Genomic DNA, 20,805 nt, shown 5'->3' with positions numbered 1-20,805 from the left:
AATTAATGAATGCACACTGCAATTAGCTTGCATCACCTGTAGACAGCCCTCTTGTCGGCCTCCAGCTGTGCCTGGGGGTCGCCGGCCGTGGCCGGCACCGGCGTGTTGGCAGCCGCCGGCGTGGTGAGATGCACAGGCTGTGCCTTGGTGGGCTGCTGGGCTGTGGCAGTCATCTGGGAAGGGGAGGGAATAAGGAGAGGGGAGAAGAGAAGAAAATAAAACAAAAATAGTGTTTGTTGCACTTTTCTGGTGAGTTTTGCAGCCTCCTGCATGGAATTTTGGAAACTCAGGAGGAGGCAGCATTGTGATGGGGCTCTGAGCAGCGTGGTTTGGGGGAGGTAAAATATGTGTTTGCATTTCATCTTGGCCTGGAAAGAGCAGGTTTAGGGTTTTACCACATTTTTTTCCCACTTTTTTTCACTTTTCACTTGGGGAAAATACAGAAAAAAGTCCCACCATCCTTCTTGCATGGAGTAATTTCAGAAGGGATGTTTTGAAGAAGTCCCAGATTAAATCAGCTGCAACACTGAAGCTTGCCAAGAGTTTTTTCAAAGCAGGTATTACTGTCTAGACACACTCATTTTCAACTTTATCCCAAAATTGGGTGTGCCTCTTCCAACCTGCCAAGCCCAGCAATGAGTCATCTTGGCACTGCAAGAAGACAGCCAAAAAAAAAACTCAACTTTTTTTTGGTGCTCATGCCCAAATCACCCAACTTTAGCCCCAGTGCTGCTCCAGAACACTGACATCCTGAGACTCTGCTGAGTAAGCAAGCAACCTGACAACAAACATGAACAAACACTGTGCTTTGTTTAAAAACTGCCATTATTTTAGGTCTTTAAGATGTGAGATGTGCCCTTGATGATGCTCCTGCAAATCCCTGCACATCCTTCCAGCATCACCCCAAAACTGTCACCTTCTGGTACAGGATAACAGCTATTTAGGGGCAATTTTCGCTTAAAACTAACAACTCCATTTTAAAAATTGGAATTATTTGCTGCCAGGCTTCAGACAGAGGCTCCACGTTACCATCACAAGATTCCACTAAAAAAATCCAGGGAGAATTTGGAGCTATCAGAGTTCAAATGCAGCAGTGCCCCAAAGCCAGTGGGACTGGCCTAAAATCTCAGTACAAAATTAATGTGAAGTGGTTGTTTCACCTGCTTTGCTGCCAAAATTTGTAAAAAATAAGTATTAGCCTGTTTTCACCAGTAAATGTTCAATCCTCCCTTAAGGTGGGGAGCAAAAGGAAGCTCTGACTCTTGCTAAATAATGGATTTACAAGTTATTTATTGTCTAACATACTTATATGTACTTATTTCTGTGTCTATATGTTATTCTATATTATCTATCTTTGTATAATGTTTCTCCATTTCTGTGTTGATTTCAACATAAATATTTATTTGTATGACACACATATTTATTTCTGTGTTTATTTATATAGAATTGGATTTACATGTATTTTTGTCTGTATTATTTATTTTTTGTCTGATATGTCTCTATATTTATTTGTGATTATTAATATATAAAACTGTTCATATACATAAATTATTATGTTATTAATTATTATATATGTTTTTATATATAAAGCTTTGTAAATCCAAGCTGGACTAGAACCATGACTCCTTTTGCTTTTAAAATGTTTGCCTTTAATATCTCCTGCCTGACCTTTCACTGTCGCTTTTTTCCTCTTTTCTTTTTCAATCTCCTGTATTGTTCATAACTCCGAAGTTTGGCTGCAGCACCTGCAAATTCACACGGCACTATTTAATTTCCAGCTCTCCCAACTGAGCAGCTGATTTGATTTCTGTCCTTCTTCCCTTCCTTGGTGTTAAAGAAAAGAGAGAAATTCAGGCTTCACTTTCCCTTCTAATCCCAGCAGATTGGATTTTCCTTTTCCCCCCCTCATTTTCCATCGAAAACCAAAATGCCAGCAGATATTGGGATGTTCCAGCCATGCCACTGAGTATCTTCCCAACCTCCTTCCCTTTTCCACCTTTCCCCCCTCCACCATTATCTCCCTTGAAAATTACAGCTGAGTGGGGGAAAATGGTTTTTTGCCCAATCTTTTCCTTTTTTCCTCCCTCTCATCACGCTCCTGTACCAGGATTCCAAAGCTCTTTTTGCATCCTGCCTCCAAATCCTGCCAAGTTGAATATTTCCAGCCAAGTCTGCAACTAATTGAGCAATTACCCAAAAAAAGCCTCCTCTGGGGCTTTTACCTCGAAGCCATTACCTCACCCTGGACTAAAGAAAAGAATAAAAAGTCAGTAAAATAATTCCAAGTCCATGGAAAAAGAGGTGAGATGATGCTGGGATGGGGGGATTTGCAGGTGCGTAGGGAGGAGGGCAAAAATGTAGCCAAAAACCACTTTAGAGGGAGCAGGTGGGGAGGGGAAGGGAAGGAAAAGGCAGCAGGTTCCTGGCAGTGAGAAAACAGGGAAACAGGGTGAGAGATTTGGCTATGAAAGTTGCAGGAATTGAAAACAATGCAGAGTTTTGGGTTTTTTTCCCTGGAAAATGTCCAAAAAGAGTTGCAGGGAGAAAAGAAAGGTAAACAAAAAAGTTAAAAAAAAAAACAAAGTACAAAAACACGTTTAAAAGTGTAGGGAAAAAAGGTTAAAAATTATATATAATAATAAAAATAATTATATAAACTATTTAAAAATGTTAAAATATTTTTTAAATCTGTAAAGATATATAAAAACGTAAAACTATTCAAAATATGTTTACAAATACATTGGGGAAAGTAAAGTTTTAAAATATAGAAAACACATTCAAAGATAAAAATTTTAAAATGTTTACAAATTACAATACAAATGTATTTAAAACATGAAAAATGTAAAAACTATGTTTACAAACGTAAAAAACTAAAATGTTTTAAAATGCAGAAAATACATTAAAATGTTAAAACATTTAATGTTAAATGTTAAAACATTTTAAAAGTTGTAAAATCATGTTTAAAATTTCTTTAAAATGTGTTTAAAATGTAAAACTTTTTAAAAAGTCAAATTTTTTTTGAAGATGCAAAAAAAATTTTTTAAAAAATGTAAAAATAAAATTTAGAAAATAGCAAAGAAATAGTAAAGAAAGATTTAAAAATCCATGTGTTTTTACAAGGCTCCTGGGTAAAAAAGATATTTTTGAGGTGCTACTTGCTTGGTGCTGTTTGAGCTGGGTATGATATTTCTGGGTTTGGGGGATCACATTTTGGGCTTTGGGGATGATATTTCTGGATTTTTGTTTCTTTTGGAAGGAAATCCTCTGCTGGTGCTCCTGGGCTCTGGGAGGGGCTTCCCACAGGTTTAAATGTCATAATTCCCCTTCTTTAGGTGTTTTTTTGAAGACTATGGCCAAAGACATCAAGCCCAGAGAGCAGATCCCCTAAATCAGCAATATTTCCCCTATTCCTTAGCATTTCGCTGGGAAATCCCTCCATCACCATCAGGTGTGCTGAAAACAGCAGTTCTGAGCCCAAAAACCTGCTAAGGACACCTGGAACGGGGGCAGGGGGGTGGCTCCTACTGAAAAAATCATGATCTCCATCCAGTTTTTCATCTGTGACTTTTTAAAAAATAATTTTATGATTAAAAAATAGAACTATGTTCATAATTTTCCATTTTTGTCTTTGTTAAAACCACCTAAAAAGCACTTTGGGAAGGGAGGGAAGACAGGAAGCAAAGATGCTTTTATCATTATCTGTGCTGAAAATTGTAAAAAATCAACTTCTCTATCCAATTTTAAATTATTTTTCAAAATACATTTCTATAATAATTATTTATTTATTTGTCCCTTTTGTTCATATTGTAACCCCCTTTGAGGGGCAGGGGAGAAGATGCTTTTTAGCCCCTTCTGTGCTGAAATTTATGAAAAATTAGCATCTTCACCCAATTTTTAATAATCTTTCTTAAATATGTATTTTAATAAATAAATTAATTAACAATTTCTTCTCCCTCTCCCTTTTCATCCCTGTTGTAACCACCTAAGAAGCACTTTTTTGGGAGGTTAAAGCTGCTTTCATCACTTTCAGTGCTGGAAATACCTATTTTTAAAACAACCTCTTTTTGCTAACTTTGCCAATGAAATGAGTGAAGACTCTTCTTTTCCTTTTTGGTTTAATTTATTATGGAAAACATATAGATTTTTATTCAGACTTCTTAATTTTCAACAGGTAGAGTGCTCACACAGCATGCCTATGCTCAGTATAAAAGATGCTCCAGGTTACACCCCTCTAACAGATTCAGGTGATGAATAAAGCATTTTTTTTCCTTCAAAAGGCAGTTTGTCTCATAATTTCTGCTTCGTTTTTGCTCATTTCTGACAGAGAGGGCAACAGCTTACAGAGCCTCTACTGTAAAGCATGAGTGCAAAGCTCCCCAAATCCCTTTTTTTAGCACTCTTCTGCCCAAAATTATTCCTTTCATGAGGAGGAGCTCATTGTAGCTCTAATAATTCATAATTTTTTTATCACCAGTCCTTCTTATCTCTTCCCCACCTCTGGGAAGAAGAAATTTGTGCAATTTGCTTTTCCAACCCCTAGAAAACCAAAATTTTCAGGTGAAAAGTTTACAGCAGTCACAGATGAGCCAAAGAAATCAACCCTTGGCTAAGCTTTTCCTTCAAACCCACTAACAGAAAGAAAAACACTGGAGCAACCCCCTTGATAAGGGAAAAAAGGAAGGATTTGGTCAACGATGCTCCTGAGGGTCCCCAGAATTCAATGTATTAAAAGAGGGGGCAGCTAAGGGACAGGACGAAGAAGGTGGAGGGGATGTCACTGTAGGATGCCATGGCAAATGCCAGCTATTTTCCAAGTCCCTTAAATTGCCCATTAGGACTAAAGCCGCGCTGCAGTTTCCTGCTGCGCAGGCGAGAAAGGAAAAAAACATTGGGAAGAAAAGCCCTACTCGGAGCGAAGCAGCGAAGCGAGTAAATGATGACACAGAAGTTGGAGGAGCCATAAAAACCCCACCGAGGTGTCGTTTGTGCGAAGTGACCTTTTCCCACCGAAGGAAACGAGCAGCAAGGAGACCCAGGTGGCTTCAAGGAGGGTGTAAAAGTCAATTTATTTATCTTAGCGTGCAGAGAACAGGCTTGGGGGTTTTGTTGGGTTTTTGCCCTGGGAGGGGAGATTTTTCTGCTTTTGCAAATGAAAGAAGCAGCAAATGGGGAAAAACTCAAAGTCTTTCATGAGAATAAAAAATAAAGCAGCTTTGAAAACGGAGCTGGCTCTGTGGATCATCCTAGTTAGGTCATTGTAGCTGGGAAAGTGGAAACATCATATAAATTTGACCCTAAAAAATCTTGGGATGGGCCACAATGGGTAGGACCATTTCTGAAATCCAATCCCAAACACCAAGTCCAGCCTATGGGGGTGCTCCAGTAGAGGTTCTCTTGGACAAACTTCTCCACTTATAATAACTCCATAATGATGCTTAGAAAAGTTATTTGACCCTTAGAGCACCATTGAAGATGAAATCTTTTTTCTCCTCTGCCACAAGTTATTAAAAACTGCCACTGAAATAAATCAAAAGGCCATTTATCTGGCTAAACCCATCCCGGTTTAGTCCAATGTTTCATTTTCCACCTAATTAACCTGCTGGTTGCAAACATGTCACTGTGTTGGCTTTCCAACAAGATTCAATGACCTCAAAATAAGACTGAAAGGGGAAAAAAACATAGTTTGACCCAAAACCTTTCAATCTTGGAGACTGTGTTAAGAGGGAGCTCAGTTTCGCCAGTCTCTCACATGAACATTCTGGGGTGAAATGCTTTGTAATGCCATTGTTTAGGAAGGCAGGGTAATTAATGCAGGAGTTGGAGGTCTCCAGGGGTCTGGAGGAGCCCATGGGTGCTGGAGGACACTCACCTGTGGGGTGTCTTGGTAGGGAGGAGGAGGCACTGTCTGGGTGGCCATCATTGTCAAAGCCGGTGCTGGGGAGACATGGTGCATCCTGGGTGGGAGTCACATTGAGAACCTGCAGGCAGGAGAGGAGCTGCTGGATTAAGAGGGATTTCTCCCCAAAAACAATTGCACATAAAAGGAAAAGACAGAAAGGAGAAATGACATTCCTCGCATGAGCACTCCAGCACAGCACTCCACCATGCAGTCCCTGGGAGAAACTCAAGATGATTTGATGACCCTTATCATGCTCTGATGATCATTTGAGATTTGTGATTTTGGATAAGGAATGCATTAGGGCCAAAGTGAAGCAGGCCACTGGCAAGGAGATCTTCACTGGGTAGCAGCCAGGCAAAGGAGGCTCTCGGAGATGATAGCTGCTGGTGGTAACCCTCAGTGTATTTTCCCCCTCTGAACCCTGGTGCAGAAAGGGCATTTTCTTTCCACCCTTAACGCCTAATCGCAGTGCCTGAATGGAGATTTCCATCCCCTCTCCAGCTATTTCTTCTTTCTGGAAGCAGGAAGACAAATCATAAATGCTTGCCATTTTCTGAAATTATACTCCAAATCCCTCCAAAACTATGTGTCTCTTTGCCTTTGACCACCACAGGGTCACATCATCAAGCACTGCCCATTCCAGAAAGGACATTGAGTATCCAGTGTGGAGCTGATTCCCATGCTGTGCTGTCCAAACCCAATTGACTCCTACACTGAGGTGACTAATCCCGTTGTGACTGAACACACAGAAATGTGGAAACTCTTGCTTGTTAACCAGGAAGCAAACCTGGATTTTGTGTGGCCCATAAACAGAGGAGGCAATCCTCATGCCACCCTCAACCTCTCTGGAAGTTGCTGCTTTCTATAAATGCAGTTATTTCAGGGGGAAACAGACAAATTATTTTGTATCTCCAGGGCCAAAGGAGATGGGCAAAAAAGAGGGGCACCAGGAAGGGACAGATTTGTAGTGGAATACTTGGCTGGGAGAAGTCCCTAAGGATAGACCTGGTGGTGGATGTGACCCAAAAGCAACTCTTGGTCCTGAAATATCTCGTCTCCCATTATTTTACTGCAGCTATGGGGTTGCGTTTAGAAGAAAAGCCAACAGCCTTGCTTAAATCCTTGAAAAAACCTTGCCCTGTCCTCTCTGCAGTTCTGAGCTCTGTTTTGGGACAACTCACAAAGCTACCAAGCAAAATCTTTTCAGATGTTCCAGAAGTGCATTTTTTTCTGCAATGCCTCATTTTTTGTAGGAAATGACATCTCTCAAAGGGTTCACTCCTTTATGATGGCCATCAGTGCATTGGCTTCTTCATTGGCTTCTTTCCTGGAGAAGAGTCATGGTGCCATCCCAGGAGGAAATGCAAAAAGTTATGCAAAGTCCTCTGATGTTGCGAGGGGATATAACAGTGCCAGTGTGGCTTTTGCCATGAAACGATGAGATGCAGAAAAGTGCAAGGCAGAGGAACAGGGACACTGATGAGCTCAGTCAAACCTGATGCACATTTGGTAATCTTTGTGAAAGACTCACAGTATTCTGGTCTTTTCCATGAGGTCCTCACTTTTTGGGGGGAAGAGCCACAATATTCTGGTCTTCTCCTCAAGGCTTTAGGCTTTACAAGAACCACCAGGCATCAAGGTCACAAATGTACCATATGCACATGGAGTATCCACCACTCATTTATTTTGCATGAATAAATGAGGTTATTCTTTCTTTTACTTTGCACAAATATGGACAGCCCATGAGCTGAGTATTAAGAGGTCACATCCAAAATCCTGTGTGTTGTGAAGGTAGATCAGGGTTCTTGCATGACACAGACCTCTCGCAGAGAGGATACTGCATTTATGGGATTAAAATTATGCTTTTCATCTTTTTTTTCCCCAGCAGCAAAATAGCAGGAGGCAAAATTATCTGCTCTTGAGTGAACTTGCCACTTAAAATCTTTGGTGTCCAGTGTGATAACTCGCTTGCAGCTGCAGGCACGTGAATATCTGTGTCCTCAGGGGGTAACACCAACGGGAAAACCTCCCCACCAGAAATAGCTGCAGCTGGGGAAAAGCAGAATTTAGCATTGCAACAGTCTGGCCATCTGGGTGGGAAGCTTAAAAAAAAAAAGATGTTGTTTTGGGTAAAAAATACCCTGCTTGGCATCTATTGTTCCTGCCAGGAATGAGCCTACAGACAGCATGTGGTGATTTACTGGGGGGGTGAGGTTTTGGGTGAATACATTCCCAGAAGGTGGCAGTCCAGAGCCCAATTTAATTGCTGAATAACATCTAAGCTGCTCCGATCAAGTAGCTCATTGAGGTTTACAGGTGTTGATTTGTTTGGAGAATAGGACTCATATTCAAATATGAAAAATAAAAAAAGGATAAAAGTGAGAGACAGCTGTTGCCAATAGCACTATATTTATCTTGAGGGGAAAATGCATTGGTGCCTGCAGGAAAAGCTGGGCAGGTGTTTCATGTGGGAACCCCTGGCCATGAACCTCAGGATAACAGTGCAAAGCTGTTAACCCAATGGATTTATCAGCAGTCTGCACAAGGGAGGGTCAAAAGCTGCTATTTTATGTATTAATCCTTCCTTTTTTTTATTTTATTCAGTAATACCCTCTTTTTTCTTTTTTTTCCCCACTTCCACTTCTTAAGTCAGTTCAGTTGCATGAACATTTGACCACAGGCATCCAGATGCCAAAAGGAGCAGAGCATCACCAAACCCTTCCAGCTCGGCTCATGGCAATCCTCAAATCTTGGGTGAAGAGTGAATTTTGGGGGGCTGGAGACCGAGGAGGGCAGGAATTGCAGCCAACTCCTGGGGCATTTGCACAGAGGAATGAAAAGGTGACAGTAGAACCTACAAAGGATCTTTCATTTCCGGAAGCAGCAATACTTTACATTTTGGCAATGACTTGAGATCAAAGTATCCTAAATTTCCTTATAAAATAAAATTATTTCATCTATCACTGAAACGTTGCCATTATGTTGGAAATGTACTTCCCAAAGAGTTTGTGCCTATCTAAAAGAGCCTCAGACTTACAGACTGCTTTTTTTTGCCAACAATATATTAAATACCTCTTCAAGTAAAAATAATTAATGAATAAGTTGAGAAGTCAGCATTTTATCCACGTGGTCACTGATGACTTAAAACATTTTAAAAATCAAAGTACTGTCAGTCACTCACCACCCCATAGGTGAATATGACCTTCTTGATAAATAAAACAGACATAAAACCATATTAGAAGTAGGACTGAATGTGAAAAAGAAAAACAAAATTACAAATCACATTTCTGGACTCCACATCACCATTTTCAAAGAAAAATATTAGTATTTGATTTGCAAAGCACAACTCTTGTTTCCAAACCAGTTGGAAAATGGGGATAATTTTTTCTAGCTCATTCAGCAATTTTTGCCCTGCAGCAACATGTGCAATTGATAATGGAGGATTCAATGAGAGAAATCAGAAATCGAACTTTTCAGGCATTTCTTCTTCTCCACCTGAGGCTTCAAAATTACTAGAGATACTTGAGGATGTTTTTTTCCAGCCATGGAAGGTATTTTTCTGTATTAAGGGAAGATTGCCTTTTCCAAAGGCGATTTTTTTGAAGAGGACATGCTGTGGGGTTTGCAATGATGCCATTTCAGTCATGTTCCCTCCACAGTTTTTATGTCACCATCGTCACAGAGGGTCTGTGCAGGCTGAAGTTTATGATATATGCATGCATTCATCTAAGTTAAAATGAAGAAATACAGCAGAGCGGGGAGGGAGAGGCTCCTCCAGAGGACGACACATCTCACTCGGCACAGCGAGGACAGGTTTGCTCTCGGCAGGTGATGCCAACTCTTGATTGGCCATAAAGTGAATTAAGAGCTACCCTCTTGCTCTTCAACATCTCATTTCTATCCACCAATCTTCCCTTTTGCTTGTTTTTACCAAAATTCATGTGTTACCCTAAAAGATGAACACCAGTTTTCACAAGATGCTAAAGGAACTGAGCTCATTAAAAATAAACCAATTACTATCAAAATAGTCAAAACTAAGGAAGAATCCAATTTTTCAAGACAGAACCCAATCTTGACCATTCCTCATGTTCAAGGTTGCTTCCAAGAAGGCTCATGCAATGCCTTATCTGGGGAGATCAGGAGCATTTGTGCAAGACATACCACTGCACCACCAAACAGTTTTAACATTTTAGGAATATTTGGTAGCCAAATTCCCTCTATCCAAACCCAAAAGTTTTGCATTGGGAGCATCCTTCCTCTCGACCAAGATGATGCATTTTCCAAATGCTGGCTTTGTATCCTTCCCAGCATCCAGTTATCAAGCTAAAAAAAAGGATGAATTGATCCTGTGATTCTGCTACAACTGTGGGTTAAAGCAGACGGAAATTTGATACTTCTGAATAATAAACTCTGGACCCCTTTTCTATTTTTCTCTAAAAAAGCAGTAGGTCAATGCATAAACAATTGGGACAAAAAGAGAAGGAAACTCTGTGTCAGACAACATCAAAAAACTCTTGCCAAGCACCAGTTTGGAACATCCCTGGATGAGCCCTGGGCACAGGGGAAAGGAGCATTTACTTATTTAATATTTTCACCTGAGTATTTAATATTTTTTTATTTATTTAATATTTGCAGGTATTTCTTCATCATTTGCATATATTTATTTAATATTTCCCAATCCTCCTCCCAGTTCTAGCTCCATACAAAGGAGGGAGCTGCTACAGCGAATTTCCAATGAGAACAACAATTACTGCTAAATATTTCTCTCCTCTCCAAAGATACCCATCCCTAAAAGGCTCCAGGGATATCTCTGCAACATAAACATGAGAATAAAACCTGCAAGAGCCAGTCAGAGCTTTAGTAGACAAGGTTAATGTACCTTGAACGACAACATTAAACAACTTCCCTCATTTTTTTAAGTGGAGAGCTGAGATACCTACATACATTTTGAAGTGTTATTTTTATAGGGGAAGACCATTAAAGCACCTTCCAAAACAAACTGGCATAGGGAAACATCAAAGACGCCTCTTCAAAGTAACCTGAAAATACTTGCATTTTGTGCAACCCAGCCCTTGGCCCAAGAAAAGTTCCCAAAAGAGAAAGCTGTGAATTTTTTCACAGGGCAAATCAGAAAGCTTTGAAGTGAAGCATAGCTGAGGAAACCCAAAAATGAAGAAACTTCCTCTTGCTGGTGAAAAAATGTCTAAAAAATTTCTGTTTGCCTTGAGAGTGCTTGTAAAAAACAGCCAGCAGGTGAATTGTCCAACAGTTCTTCTCTGTAAGCAATTACCAGTGAATCATTTATGTCCAGAATCTTGCCCTGTGCTTTCGACTTTGGCTTGTGCTCTTCATTTTTCATCACAACCTGCTAATTCCATGAGTAAGGAATAAAAGAGCATCCCCATTTCCATCATGCAAACACCAAATCTCAGTCTCACACTAGCTTTGCAATGGGAAGATCCCATCCCTACAGTTCCTGCCAGGTTCAGAGGAGCTTCTCAGAGGATAAAAAAGATGACTGCAAAATAATACCATGCAAGGACTTCTTGTAACTGTTGCTGCAGCCCATAAACATTCCATGACCAATACTGCAGTTTTTCATATTTTAGATATAATTTTAATTTTAGTGCCCTTTTGGGGTTTTTATTTTGCAAAGCAAAGCTCACAGGCTTCATGCAAATCTCCCAACACATGCATGAGTAGCACCAGCTAAACACAGACAGAAACCTGCTTTTTAGTGGACTTGCAGGAATTGGGCTAAAGGCAGCAGAGCCCACCCAACCACAGAAACACAGGTGAGATGTGTGTGGGAGTGTGCAAAGAGCTCCCCGCTCGTGGGGAAGCCCCAAAACCAGCAATGCTGCAACACATCTAATAAAACCCTCTCCTCCCTTAAATCTGCCTCATTTCTCGCTATATGTTGCTATCACACTTGGAAATTTTCGCTTTGGGAGAGGGAAAGAAATCCCTCTGGAGCTGGCTGTTTTCCTCTTTCCCATATGGCAAATAAATCAGAGCTGCTGACTCGCCGAGTTTCCGCTTCACATCCCTGTCTTGCAGTTCTCTCTCTCCTCCAGGTCTTCCTCCTCCCTGAATTTCCTTTTAAAATGTAAAATTCCCTATGAAAAAAGACTCTACCAACCAGAAGACAAAAAATAAGGTTTTCATTGAGGCATGCCAGGCTTTCTGGTATCTGCATCAAGTTGTTCCTTAGCCCGAGCCAAGACACTAAGGATTGCAATGAGAGCCCCTAAATTAATCACCTCAATTGAAACAACCTTCACTTGCCCATTTGAAAGCCATTTTTTTGCCATATTTCCAACCTTGATGACAAAAGAGAAGTCTGAGATGTGACATGGTGGTTTATACAAGCTCCAGCCAGTTAGGGAATTACAAGGGGTTGGTTTCAAACTCCTTTAATGATGGTTAATAACACTGCCTTCTCCATTACTCCGAGTGAGAGTAAATCTCAGCCTGGTCTGAACTCAACACAATCAGGAAATTGGGGTCAAAAAAGGACTAGGAAGTGTTCATGGTGTGAGACAGATGTGCCAAATTTATTCACAACTTTTTTTCCACAGTGACAAAAGATATGGCCTGGCCTCAGAGGTGCATCTCCCTGGTCACATGGGCTTCAGGAGAAGGAAAGCTGAAATAGTTTTGTCCCTGGAAATTTGGGAGACCAACACAAAAGGTATAGAAATCCAAGGGGAACCAAGTTGTTTCTCTCTCAGAAGAAGTCTTCAGGATAGGTAATTTCTATCCTTCACCACTTAGAGCAATGCCAGCTCTGTGTTCCAGAAGGTAATTAGGTGGACATTCACCATCACATCTTTCTGTCTTCAGTGACAGGTGCTTAGACCTTGTTGGCACAATCTGTCGAGCTGTTCTCATTTGGTCTTCTGGAGATACTTCCAGGCCAAGTGGCACCTGTGTCCACAGTCATATGCTCGTGTTCTCCACAGGCTCAGTTTCCACCAAAGAGAACAACACAATGTGCCCAAAATAGATGGCAGGGTACCAAGTCCTTCCATGCAAGCACCATGCAGCTCACATTGAAATACAGATTGGAAAGAGGGCATCAAGGCAGGGAGGATCCCCCCAAAAAGTGGTTGTCGTGGTGACCCCAGGCCCCCACAGACTCACCAGAAAAGTCATTTCAAAGTGAACCCAACACACACCTTTATCAGAATGGGGGCAAAATCAGACTAAGGGGAAATCCATCGCTTCCTTCATCATGTGGTTTTCTTTGGCCAAAGGAAGGTCACCAGCAAGAATCAGGGCTGAAAGGGCAGCCTGAGAGAAATAATCCTGCCCTTACTGGCTACTTTTTATTAAAAGGGACTTTCAGAGGAGACAAGACTAAAAAGAAAATACTCAAAAGTAAAGATGCTCTGCTGTGCCATGGATGGAATGAAGGTTTTGGGGTTTCCCCTGAGAATATCCCACTCTAAATATCACCAGTTTAAGAAGACACCGGGCACTTTTGTGGGGCATTTGCATGAATTGAAGGCAGCACCTCCATTTTCAGTGACCAAAGATTTATCTTTGCTCCTACAGGGGGAATTTTGCAACCAACAGGGATTTATTTTCTTTGTCACCTGCAGGATGCCTCCAGTTTTGGCACAGTGACATTGGTCACTCTGTCAAGCCCTAATTTTAGTGATAGGGGTTGACTAAAGGACTGTGAGACCCTTGGTTTCAAGTACATCTTATTTTAAGCTCTGCATTTCAGTTATTTTTAGCTGGTGACCATTCCTCTGCATTCGCTGCTGGCTGTGCCAAAATTTCGCAGTAATAACAGCCCATATTTCAGAGTATTTTCACAAAAATATATCTGTGTTTTCCTCCAGGCTGGCTATGGCTTGTAGGGCTCTTAACAATATGTTATCGACACTTGAGCTTTAAATCAGGACTCCCTGCACAGACTGATTTCTAAAGAAAAAAAACAGTACAAAAGTGTAATTTTCCCCTCACTACATTTAGGGAAGGGTTGATACAATTTAAGTGTACCAGAAAGCAGCATGAATTCCCCAAATAAAGCCACACTGAGGTCATGACTCAACATATCCTACACAATTAATATATATTACTGCATAATTAATATCTATAATTGCTTAATTAATATAAAGAGAAGCCTTACTTTTTGGGGGGTGCTCGAGGAGCCACTGCCCTGGAATTGTCCTCCCACTGCCTCAAAAACTAGATTTTCTGGGTAGGAATCACAGCCTGGGAAAGCAAAGGATGAAATATTTGAATATTGATAAAAAATGATGAAACAAGAAGGCAAAGAATAAGCAGAGGACAAACACCTAGGAAAGGTTTTTTTGGCAGTGGCAGCAAAGTCATGGTGGGCAAGTCCACTCTTAATACATTTTTTTAAAGGATGATGGGGAAAATAGAAGGAATCAAGGAAAACTTAGGTGGAAATATTCCCAGGAGGTGAAAGTAGGACTGATGTCTAAGCTAGATCAGGGTTTTGCCCCTGTGGGTTTGAACATCTCCAAGAAAGACAAAAAAAAATCAAATTTTTAGAGATCGAACCGAGAGGTGTCCAGAAAACGAAGGTGTGTCTGTTGGTGGTCTATCCACACAGGATGAGGGTCAACACAGTCCTATCCTGTCCTTTTCAACTCCTGGGGGATGGTGAATCCTCGGTACAAGATCTCACTGAGGGTTACTGCTACAGTCCAGGTCTGAAAAGGAGAAAAAAGGGAAAAAGCAACAAAACCACATTGCTATTGGCCTTGCCCGCATTTCACAGTGGCTGTTGCAATTTCCTGGTTAATTATAATCTTCACTTAAGTGTAAATGTGCTTTTATACTTAGGCTGAAACAGAGTGAACTGGGGAAGAGCCATTAACTCAGAAATGGGGGAGCTCCCAGCTACTAATTAATAAGGAAAAATCCACACAGATGCTGGAGATGATGTTACAACTACCAAAAAACTGGCCTTTAAGAGGTCAGGATTTCTAGACCCATTTCAGCAGTTTCAGTGGAAAAAATGAAGATGGGCTAAGCAAGGATGAGCACAGCCACTGACACAGGGGTGGTTTGTGTTTGACTGTAAGAAAAGGAATAAAAGAGATAAAATTCACCAGATCTCTCAATATACATCACCTCTAGCAAGACCCTCAGATCTCCAATATCTAACTAATAAATGTCCCTCAACATACATCACCTCCAGATATTACCTCTTTGTCAGGTGAAAAACATCACCTGAGATCTCCAATATATGTCTGATATATCTACCTTGATATATATCACCTGGTAGAAAGCTCCTCAGGTCTCCAATATATGTCTGATATATGTCTCTTGATACACATAATCTCTGCCAATCTTCAGTCTACAGCTGATATATCTACCCTGATACAAACCAGTTCAAGTCATCTCCTCACCAATATAGCTCCTCACCTTCTCATCTGACATGTGCATCTCTGATATATGTCACCTAGCTGGAGCTCCTCAAATCTCCATTAGGTATCTGATACCTCTGGCATGGTACACGTCACCTCCAGAGAGCACCTCAGAGCTCTGACAGATGTCTGATATATGCCTCTTGATACACATCACCTCCAGAGAGCTCCTCAGATTTTCAATATACACCTGATATACCTACCTTGAAATATATAATCGTTACAGAGATGCTCAGACTGCTGATATATGTCTAATATATATATGTATGTACACCTTGATGTGCTGAAGTGCTGATTTGAATGAACATCTCATATATGCACCTCTAGCTACACACCACCTCTAGAGAGCTCCTCAGATACCCAATATGCATCTGATATACCTACCAATATGAAGAGCACCTCCAGAGAGCTCCTTGGATCCCCAAGATACACCTCATCTCTGCTGTATGTTACCAGCAGAGTTATGTCTTACATGGTAAGGCCAGATGGCAGATGCATGAGAACTGTTTCCCCGGATTTAATTCCATCCCAAAGCCCTTGTAATAGCAACATGAGCATTTTTGTGCCCCCAGAGCCTGTGTCCACCATCTCAGCTGGGAACATGGGTCCAAGAGACAGCGTTACATGGGGAAGCTCGCACAGCAAGTGTCATTTCTGGAAAGCTGGACGTCACCAAGGTCATTGCCCAAAGAAGGATATGGAAACAACTGGGTGATTTCAGGGTAAAACAGGGCAGAAACCCCCAAACACAGAAAATTCAGTGAAAGGGACAAAAGGTCAAGGTGCCTCTTGATTTCTCAGGCCACTGTAGGTCCTGCCAAGAGTTTTAGCGAACTCATCTGGGATATGGTAAATGCTCAGAAGGGCCTGAGTACAAAACTTTTCCACCACAGCAGCAGGTAAAATATTAAGATTTATTATGATAAAGAATTAAGGCTCAAACCTTGGAGGAGCATGCATGGGCTAATGCCAAATACATATTGAGAACCCGGGACTTGATTTTCAGTGGATTTGTCCTGACATCATGATGAAAAAGCTCCTGTTTTGCAGCAATCCTTCATCCCTATGAAGAACTTTTTCTATCCCACAGGAAAGACTTTTGTCATCTGGGCTTGCTGTGTGAACAAAACATGAGGACTGGAGGAAAAAGAGCAGAAAAGTAAGGCTCTGTCAGTGTTAAAAGAGCTCTAGTAGACTGATTTTCATGCTTGGAGGTAATCAGGGATGAAGTTCTGGGTGCTGCATGAGTGTAGGAGAAAAAATATTGTGCAACTTCTGCACAAATGATGCCATTTTTGTCCCCATCACGAAGAGCACCAGGATCCAACCCCACCAGGGACATCTCCCTGAACATCCCTGCAGAGGCAGAGAAGGCTTTTTGAGCTGGCACACACTTTTAGCAACTTCAAAAGGCATCCTTTGAAGTTTAGCAAGGGCCTTTGAAGTGCTCCTGATGCAAAAGGGAATGAAGGAGATGCCTCCTCCACGACGCTCCACCGCAGGCGACACAAGCCAAGCAGACACACGGTGTCCTGTGCACCCACAGCTGAATTCAGCAGCTGCCCGAGGATCATAAATGAGACACCATTTCTGACAAGTCATCAATGCCCTCCCAAATGCCCTAAATCCTCCTCTGGTTGACCTGAATAGCATCCAAGAGCAGAGATGGGAGGCCAGTATCCTGGGATCTCAGCCTGTTTCCCAACTGCAAAAAGCCAAGGGCAGCCCTCTTAATAAAGATTTAATGAAGTGTAAGGGAATGATAATAAAGCTGACATTTAGCAACACAAAATCCAGGATTTTTGCAAAAAGTCTAAGATTTTGAAGCAAGGCTTTTCCTGGCATGTCACTTTGTTCCAATGTGAGCAGACCATGATGTTTTCAATCCCATCATGTCAATGACATTTAATTGTGACTATCATTTTTTAATAAATTTAATGCCAGCTGCTCTGAATTGAGTGGAAATCACAAACGGTGAAATCCTCAGTAACACTGGGGTTTGCTGAATTATTTTTATACCCCACACTATGCCCAATAGCAAGCTGTACTGGCCCCAAACTCCACACCCTTGGGGACAACCGAAGAAACCATGTGTGAAAAACAGTATAAATGCAGAAATCAAAGCTCAAATTTCAGTTAATCCTTTAAGGAGCAAAACGGGTGATGGTAACTCTCCAAATACTTTGGTAACACTTGCTGCCACCTGTGAAGAGGACTGCTGTGATTAAATCCTTTGGTGTATTGAGTTTTTGTCCCCACAGAGCACTTTCTGCAGCATCACCAGCTTCTGGGTAAGGGCTGGGCCTGGGTACTGGGGATGCTCAAAGGGGCAAAGAGGAATACAGCATTTCCATCCTACCCACTCCCACAAGTTAAAATCGGTGCTGCACAGACCCCACCCCTTCACAGACAGTGAAAGATCTGAGGCATGCCCATACACGTGCAATGTTTCTGTATTTCTGCAAAAGCAAAGCTGCTTTGAGGCAAAACATGGCTGGGAGAGACAAGTCCATTGGTGGAGCCCCACCCCAGGCGACTCACATCATCTAAAGTGGGCATGTAGGGAAATACTGGACCCTGGATGTGCATATGTGAACACATCTGGATCCGGGGAACACAAGCGGCCTCACTACACCACGTTGATAAATAATGGGAAGGCAAAGTGCCCTGCAGGAACAGCACCACACTGTTCGGCCCTGGGCGAGACAGGGGAGAATTCGGTACCCGCGAGGTTTGGAACAGTGGGATTAATAACACATCAATTTTAATGCAGGGTGGCTTGTGCGGTTTTTTCCTTTTTTTTTTTTCCTGCTTCACAAACAGCAAAGTGAATGTTTGAGCATCTCGGCGGGGGGTTAATGAGGACTCTGATTAGTTATTCAGATTTGCCGATGCTGCCTACATCCATCCTCAGATGGGGGAATCATGGGAAAGGGTTTGCAGAAAAAGCTCTTAAAGACAACCTGCTTGGCTTTCACAGCTCAGGCAGACACAGGTTTTGGGGGGCTTATGATACAGGCATCCCCAAGCCCAAAATCCTATTGCCAGCTTTGGGGTAGAAAAGCACATTTTCCCATCATTTGTGGGGGATGAAAAAAACTGCTGCATGTTGAGCCATGTCAATTCTTGTAAAGGCTCAGCAGAAAATATTTGGATGTGAGGGGGTTTTTCCATGTCAGAGACAAAGTGTTGGGTGCTATCAATACAATTTGAGTGCAATTCTGGTCAGAGGTACAGGACCAAAAATGATGGATGGACCAATGCAAGGATGCACAAATGCAAGGATGCATGTATTTAGACATGCATGGATGCAGAAATGTAGGGATGCACAGGATCATCCTGTGCACCTGGTCATATGGATGCAAGGATGCATGGATGGACAGGCACGTACATGGGTGAAAGGATGCATGGATGCATGCAGGCAAGGGCAGAAGTAAGGATGGATCATCCCATAAGACAACACTGGGCTGCAAAAATGCAACAACTGCTGCAGTATTTTGCACAGCATCCCATAAAAGTCTAACAGTGCTTTATGTCCTTGCCAAAAAACCACTAGCTCACCTCCTTGCTCCTTGGCCCAGGGATATTTTAAGCAGGTTGAGCTCACCTCAGTATTTTAAGCAGATTTGGGGTTCATTTCCAGATTTAGGCTTTTGCTCATCACCTGCATCAAAATTCAAAAGGGAACCTGAGAAAACAGATGGCAGGTGTTCAAGATGATCCCTCAAAAAGTCTTGAAGGATGCAGCTAGGGAGGTGTTTCACAGCATTGCAATGGGGCTCATGAAAAAATCTATCCATTATTTTAGGATTCACTCCAGGATTCATTATTTCTTCATCAAGAAGAAACATTTGAAGAATGGGCAGGGTGGTGACACCACTCTCTCAGTTCATCCCAGCAACAAATGTCAGCACTTTATTTCTGCTTGGGCCTAAAGACTCAGTTGGCCATTGCTTTGAGCATCACTCAACTTAGGATTCAGCAGGAGTTCTGGGGGGCTCAACTTCCCGGTATTCATATCATTCTCCATAACACCTGCCAGGATCTCAAAGAAAAGACAAATTGGAGTTATCCATCCAATTTCACAAACACTGAGGGACTACATCCCAAACAGGCTCTTTTCCTCAGGACCACCTCCATATGCTTTGTCTGTGTTTTAAAGGGTGTGTTAATCGTTCTGAATTAACAGCTCCAGCTGGAGGAGCAAACAAGCAATTTGCAACCTTAAGATAACACTCAACTTATCTCAAGTGATTTAAGTTGGGATTTATTTTTTTTAATGGGAAATCACACCTTTCTGGTTGCAAATGCACTGCCCAGAGCTTGGCTAAAATCACCCATTTATCAGGAGCGGCTGCTGGCACCGTCACAGGAGGAGGTGGGATGGCAGGACAAAAAGAAGAAATGAGAAATCTGCATTTGGCTTTACTTTAGAGACAGGAAATAGGCAACAAATCCTCATCACTGCTGGGCCACTCACTGATTGCAGGAGGGCTAAGGATTATTTTCTTCCAAACATTCCCTTTTTTTTTATTACATAGAATTCACAGAATCCCAGAATGATTAGGGCTGGAAGGGACCTTAAATTCTATCACATTCCACTCCCTGCCATGGGCAAGGACACCTTCCACTAGACCAGTTTGCTCCAAGCCCTGTCCAACCTGGCCTTGGACGCTTTCAGGGATGTCGCAGCCACAGCTTCTCTGCCCAACCTGTGCCAGGAACCCTCTACCCTCACAGGGAAGAATTCACATTTTGTTTCAAAGTATTCAATCCCTAAAAAAAGAAAAAAATCCAAAAATCCCATCAGCAAACTCTTTATCCCTTTGCCTTCTTTCATCTCTTTTCCCCTTTTTCCTTTTTTCATTTGCTGCTAGATACAGGAGGGAAGGAAAGACCATGATTATTTGTTTGTAAGACTGGATCTTTAACACGGATATATTAATTTCTTTTTTGTTTACTTGTCATTTTCACTACTTTAAATCATTCCTAATCTCACCCAGGGTGTGGGATTCAGGAAGGAAAGTCCACCCCTATCTCCCCACCTTCTGGATTTAAGAGAACCCAATGGTGCTGGCAGTTAAAAGGACTCCACAAGAAATCTTTCTGTGACTATAGCCAAGTGTCATCTGCTTCCTGCTACCTGTCCTGGTTCCAGCCAGGACAAGGTTAACTTTTGCAGTTGCTGGGAGAGGTCGTGGCCAGGACCTGGAGGTTATTCTATATCACCTCACATCATCCCCAGGGGCAGGGGAAGGGACTCTTTTCCGGGAAGAAGGGATTTCTTCTGGTCATGTAAGCCTGGTGCTGATCCCGAGCCACAGGGAGCAGTTGGGGTGTCATCTCTGCAGCTAGGTTGTGCCCTGTGGTGAGCATTTCTGCACATGAATCATTCTTTTTCTTGTACATTTTTATTAATAACATTGTTGCCTTACTGTTCTCTTTCTTATCTCATTGGTGTTTCCAGTAAATTGTTCTTATGTCAACTTG

General features: G+C 41.9%; 1 protein-coding gene across 6 annotated transcripts in view; it reads right to left on the bottom strand.

The window, feature by feature from the left end:
- The window catches only part of PKNOX2 (PBX/knotted 1 homeobox 2), an 83,759-nt gene that overhangs the window by 20,238 nt on the left and 42,716 nt on the right, over positions 1 to 20,805 (bottom strand). For 3 of the 6 annotated variants that reach the window (XM_071576091.1, XM_071576095.1, XM_071576092.1), the window contains 4 exons: positions 14,444 to 14,595; positions 14,043 to 14,128; positions 5,870 to 5,978; positions 37 to 173 (listed from right to left, as the gene is read on the bottom strand). In XM_071576091.1, the coding sequence (XP_071432192.1) occupies positions 37 to 173; positions 5,870 to 5,953 (221 nt within the window). In that variant the 5' untranslated portion in view covers positions 5,954 to 5,978; positions 14,043 to 14,128; positions 14,444 to 14,595. The remainder of the gene's footprint in view (positions 1 to 36; positions 174 to 5,869; positions 5,979 to 14,042; positions 14,129 to 14,443; positions 14,596 to 20,805) is intronic. The other 3 variants (XM_071576090.1, XM_071576096.1, XM_071576094.1) reach the window with 2 other exon arrangements.

The sequence above is a fragment of the Pithys albifrons genome, chromosome 23 (genome assembly GCF_047495875.1).
Source record: "Pithys albifrons albifrons isolate INPA30051 chromosome 23, PitAlb_v1, whole genome shotgun sequence".
Taxonomy (NCBI): Eukaryota; Metazoa; Chordata; class Aves; order Passeriformes; family Thamnophilidae; genus Pithys; species Pithys albifrons.
The sequence above is the reverse complement of the archived record's forward strand: the minus strand, read 5'-3'. Positions and strand labels throughout refer to the sequence as shown.